Source organism: Ichthyophthirius multifiliis, assembly GCF_000220395.1.
Source record: "Ichthyophthirius multifiliis unplaced genomic scaffold scaff_1120509251128, whole genome shotgun sequence".
Classification (NCBI taxonomy): Eukaryota; Ciliophora; class Oligohymenophorea; order Hymenostomatida; genus Ichthyophthirius; species Ichthyophthirius multifiliis.
Window position 1 is genome coordinate 11,535 of NW_004086178.1, and position 5,748 is coordinate 17,282.

The following is a 5,748-nucleotide window of genomic DNA, read 5'->3' on the forward strand; positions in this document are numbered from 1 at the left end:
GCTATTTTAAATTCATTTATATTATTGAAAAATGTTTTTTTGTATTTTGCTTTTAAAAGAAGAATTATATAAAAATAAAATTTAAAATTTTTTAAAAAAATAATTTTTGATTTTAATACACTAATAAACCATAAAAATAAAATTATAAGCCGAAAAATATAAAAACAAAAAATTTATTATGGCTGAAGGAAATTTGAAAAAAATAGGAAATTATACATATAATCCAAAAATCAAATTAGGTAAAGGCTAATTTGCTTCAGTATACAAAGGCAGAAACGAAGATACAGAAGAAATAGTGGCAATAAAAGTCATAAAGAAATCTTTATTAGAATAAGAATCATATTTAATGAATACAATATTATAAGAAATAAGTATAATGAAGATTTTAGATTCTGATTATGTAGTACGTTGCTTGGATATTTTAGAAACAAATAATAACTATTATTTGGTCCAGGAATATTGCGATTAAGGCGATTTCCGTGCGTACTTAAGAAAAAAGAAAACATTATAAGAGGAAGAAGCAAAATATGTTCTAAGAAATATTCTAAGTGGTTTTTTAGATTTATTAAAATACGGAATAATACATCGAGATTTAAAACCTGAGAATATATTAATATAAACTAATAAAAATGATGTAAAATAAAAAATATTTAATTAAATAACATATAAATAATAAGCCATAAGTATCTATTTATAAATTAGCAGATTTTGGATTTGCACGTACTGTTGATAATTTTAGAAGACAAATGCTAGATAGTTTAGTTGGTACTCCTTTATATATGAGTCCGCAAATTTTAATGTACGAAAAATATACATCTAAAAGTGATATATGGAGTATAGGCTTAATATTTTATGAAATGTTATATGGGTGTACACCTTGGGGGGTAACAAATTAATATTAATTATTAAAAGATATAAAGAATATTCCAGTATAATTTTAAGTAAATGGAATAGTAAATATAAGCTAAGAAGCAATAAATTTTATATACAAATGCTTATAAATAGAGGAGAACAGTAGAATAAGTTGGGATGAAATATATAGACATAATCTATTTGGAAATTATTTTAGTAAGTTTTTACAAAAGACATACCAATTAGAGAACAAAGCAATGTACTTAATAAATAATTTGAGATAAAAAATACATAAAACAAATACAGATTTGATGGAATTGTTTTAAAACTTTGAACTTACAGAAGATTCAAAATTAAATATGAAATCTTTTGAATCATTAATGAGATAAATAGACCCTCAATTAACAAGAGAAGAAATCGAATATATTTTTAATAAATTTGATGGAGATGAAGATAATAAAATTGATTTTAATGAATTCACTAAATGGCTTAAAAATAATAATATTCGAATGTCTACCCATGAAAATGCTTAACAAAAAAGAAAAGATCTTCAAAAATTTCAAGATTTGAATCTTCAAATATAACTTCAAGAAGAAGAAGAAAAAAGAAATTTTTAAAGTCAATCAAAAAATAAAAGTTCTTAAAAAAACATGAATATTGAGAATACTGAAAGTTTATTTAATAAACTTAAAACTGTGGAAGAAAAAGCAAATTATATGGCAGAAAGATTAGCTGTTTATGTTGATTACTATAAAGTTGATATTAAACTGCTTTTTAATAAATTTAATAATAGTTAGGATGAAAATAAGAAACTATGCTATTAAGATTTCAAATATCTTGTATAAAAAACAGCAGAGTTTCTAAGTGACGAAATTATTTCCTAAGTTTTTAAAAAATTTGATAAAGATAGAGATTCTTTTATTTGTTTTAACGAATTTAAAGAAACTATGAAAGAACTTATTTTAAAGGTTTAAAGTAATCCTAATATTTCTTAGTTTTGATTTTTTTTTTCTTTTTTCTCTATTTTGTCAAAATAAATTCTTTTAAAATTATTTTTTTTTTTTTTAATTATATTAAAATAATTTTACTTTTTACTAAAATATTTAAAAATTAAATTAAATTTTAATAATATATATATAATACTAAATATTTGTTTTATAAAATATAAAAATGAATTCCCCTGTTTTATTTTTTTTTATTTTCTTTTGTTTATTTCTAGGTGGACTTTTACGAGAAATTTAAAAAAAATTAAAATTACCTTATAATCCAATGTTAATAATATGCGGAATATGCTTAGGTTATTTTGATTCTTAATTTTAATTATTATTTGAAGGTACATAATAAATATTAAAAATAAACCCGCATATCATCCAATTAATTTTTATTCCAATTTTAATATTTGAGAGTGGATATAATACAGATTGGTATATATTCAAGCGTTCATTAGTAAATATAATGATATTAGCTATTCCTGGTGTATTAATAAATGCCACTTTATTAGCCTTTTCATTAAAAATAATTCTTAATTATGATTCAGAAATATCATGGTCGGGCGCATTTACAATAGCATGCATTTTAAGTGCAACAGATCATCTTTCTATTATAAATATTCTTAAAGAAATAGGTTCTTCAATTAAATTATATACATTAATAGAAGGTGAAAGTTTATTAAATTATGGAACTTCAATGACTTTTTATTAGCTTTTTTTGAATATAGAAAAAAATACTCATAATTCTTTTTTAGAGCTTTCCTCTAATTTCTTCAGATCTATTATCGGAGGACCTCTTTTAGGAATTTTAATGGGCTTTTTAGCCTCTTTTTGGCTTCGAAGGATTATAAGAGATGATGTTCTTACTTCTTGTGTAACATTTATAACCTGTTATATGTGTTTTTATATTGCAGAATTCACTTTTTTAAATTTTTCAGGTATACTTTCTGTGGTTTTTTTGGGGCTCTTTATGTCAGCATATGGGAAAACAAAAATATATTCAGAAAGTGAACATGCAGTACATACTATTTGGTCTTTTGCTTAATATATTTGCTAAACTTTAATTTTTATATTTTCCGGAATTATAATTGCACTTGAAATAATTCAAGAAAATTCAACAATTTAAGTATCGGATTGGATAAAACTTTTTTTATTTTATGTAATAATGATTTTTTCTAGATATATTACTATTCTTAGTTTATATCCTCTACTTTAAAAATTTGGCTTTGGAATTTCAAAAGTTGATATATATGCACTTACTTGGACTGGTTTAAGAGGCGTTATCGGATTAACCCTTGCACTTATGGTTATGGTTGATAGTAATATATAAGATAATAGATTTAAACAAATTACTATGCTTTATATGGCCGGTATTGCTAGTCTTACTTTGATTATTAATGGAAATACTTGTGGGTTTTTTTTTTGATTTGAAAAAATAATGTTATATATTTATAATTTATTTATTTTAAAAAATTAGATTTGCTTTCAGATATTTGAAATTAATTTAAATTCCTCATATTAGAAAAAGGATTTTTTAAAATTCTATTAAAGAGTTAATCATAAGTTGCATTGAAAAAGAAAAAGAACTGAAAGTTAATACTTTTCTATATCTTGCTGAATGGAATAAAGTTGAAAATATATCAGGAATCACATAATTTAAAACTGATATTGAATAAAATAAAGATTCTCATAAGTCATCATATACAGGTTTTAATGATATTGATATTTTAACTGAAATCCGATTCAAATTGTTAAGAAATCTTAAAAGATTATCGTGGGAGCATTATGATAAATCATAAACAAGTGAATAAGCAGCACATTTATTAGAAGATGGAATAAACATGTAATTAGAAAGTACAAAAAAACCATTATAAATATGGGATCTAATATATATTAATTTTGTTAATTTAAAATTGATTAAATTCATGTTTGCAATAAAAGATGTAATGTTTATAGGTAATAAAAATGTTTTTAAATAAAAATAATAAATAAATTAAAAAGGTAAATTAGCTAAAAAATACCTAACCCATCATTTAGCGTTTATTTATGAAGTATCAACTTCATTTATAATAATAGCAAATTAAATAAAAGAAGTATAAAAAGAACTTCCTTTAAGGAAAGATTTTTTGAATGAAGTAAGTTAAGAATTATAATTAAATATTGATCGTGCTGAAAAATACATTCTAGAATTATAAAACAATTTTTCAGAAGTAATTAAAGCAATCCACACAAAAAGAGCTGCATTCAATCTTATTTAGCATCAAAAAAAATTTTTGCAAAAATATAAAAAAAATGGATATATAGATAATGAAGATTTTGATAATGTATGTAAAAGAATAGATTAAAAATAAAATGTTTTGCAAAACATGTCTTTTGAATGGTCTATTCCTACTTTTTAATAGTTTATTCTTTAATTCCCTATTTTTAGTTCTTTAACTTCTGAATAATTAAATAAATTAACAAGTTCTTAACAAACTCTCACTATGTAGCATGAATAAGAACTTTATAATAAATATAAACCTGTTTAAAGTATTTATATAATAACATCAGGTAGTGTAATAGATAAACTAACACCTGAGTTCTCATTAAATATCGGAATTGGTGGATTTTTAAATTTCGCAAACTGTACAAGAAATAATAATGAAGAAAATTCATTTTCAACCGCAATAACTTAAATAGATAGTAGTTTTATTTGTTTACCTTTGGGAGTTGTTAGAAGTATTATGATGTAAAATAAAGTTTTTTAATAGAAAATATTTCTTAGATCAATTATTTATTTTGTTAAAATTTTCGATTAAAAAGCTGGACCTCTTAAAAATATGGAAGAAAATAATCTTAATGAATATTGCTAAAAATCTTAATTTTATATGCTTATGGTTAATTAATTTATTAGTTTAAATTATGGAGGATACGTTATTAAAGGAGAAATCGAAGTTATTAATAATTTAGAAAAGTCAAAATTAAATCGATTTTCAGATTTTACTTATATTTAGCCAGGAATTAAATAATATAAAGTTGTTAAGGAAACTCTTTTATTAAGGTTTGATGTTGAATATACAGTTAGCAATTCATTATAAATCGAGTAAACTTATGATAAAAAGTATAAAGATTCTTTTAGTGATAAATATAGTGGGAATAAAAGAAATTATTCAATTGAATTATAAAACTATTGATTTGAAATTTAATGTATTAAAAAGAAAAAATTAATTGTTATTTATTAAATAAATTCATATTAAAATATTAGTATTTTATTTTGTTTAAATAAAATAAAATATAAGTAAAAATTTTTTAAATGTTTTAAAGCTAATCTTATCGCATTAAAGCCACCAATTTAAGTCAAATTTTAGGCCTTAAATATAAAGAAGCATACAAAAAAATAAGGATCATAGTACAAAAAAGCAATTTATATTTAAGGCATAAAAAAAGATAAATATATATAAAATACATAATTTTTTTAAAAAAAAATAATAAGAATATAAAAATAAATTTAATTAATAAAAAGAATATTTTATATAGTAAAACATAAATATTATAAAAAAAAAAATGCAATGCAAAATAAAAATTAATATATATAATAAAATCAATAATAATAATATTAGTTAAATATGTATTATCAAAGTAAAAACATAAATAAAAAATATAATAAAATTTTATTAAGTTGATTAGTATAAAATATAATAAAAAAAAATATATTATATAATATTATAAAATATTATATTAAATAAAATAAAATAATTTAAAAATAAGAAAAAAATAAAAATGAATATATATATAAAAATATATATATATATATAAATATATATAAATAAATAAATAAATAAATTACTTAATTTTTTTTTTATTTTATTTTTAAATGTTTTTATAATATTTTTATCTTTTTTATTATAATATTTTAGAATTTTTTTTT

The 5,748-nt window shown here is 20.3% G+C and overlaps 2 protein-coding genes across 2 annotated transcripts, besides 7 other annotated features; both read left to right on the forward strand. All coding sequences in view use genetic code 6, as the record gives it.

Moving 5' to 3' along the window:
- Nucleotides 1-527: 527 nt before the first annotated feature.
- Nucleotides 528-1,853, forward strand: IMG5_145610 (protein kinase domain protein; the record flags this gene model as incomplete). Its single annotated transcript, XM_004031129.1, has 2 exons — nt 528-1,470; nt 1,576-1,853. 2 exons carry the CDS (start codon nt 528-530, stop codon nt 1,851-1,853), a joined length of 1,221 nt encoding a protein of 406 aa, XP_004031177.1.
- An 876-nt stretch (nt 1,854-2,729) lies between these two features.
- On the forward strand, nt 2,730-5,014 carry IMG5_145620 (sodium hydrogen exchanger family protein, putative; the record flags this gene model as incomplete). The annotated part of the gene is made up of 3 exons (XM_004031130.1): nt 2,730-3,254; nt 3,319-3,797; nt 3,843-5,014. Exons 1-3 carry the CDS (start codon nt 2,737-2,739, stop codon nt 5,012-5,014), a joined length of 2,169 nt encoding a protein of 722 aa, XP_004031178.1. The 5' UTR covers nt 2,730-2,736.
- Nucleotides 5,015-5,513: 499 nt separating this feature from the next.
- Nucleotides 5,514-5,575: a microsatellite.
- Nucleotides 5,576-5,594: 19 nt separating this feature from the next.
- Nucleotides 5,595-5,651: a microsatellite.
- Nucleotides 5,604-5,664: a microsatellite.
- Nucleotides 5,605-5,645: a microsatellite.
- Nucleotides 5,605-5,657: a microsatellite.
- Nucleotides 5,607-5,657: a microsatellite.
- A 9-nt stretch (nt 5,665-5,673) lies between the features above and the next one.
- Nucleotides 5,674-5,748: part of a microsatellite that runs on past the window's edge.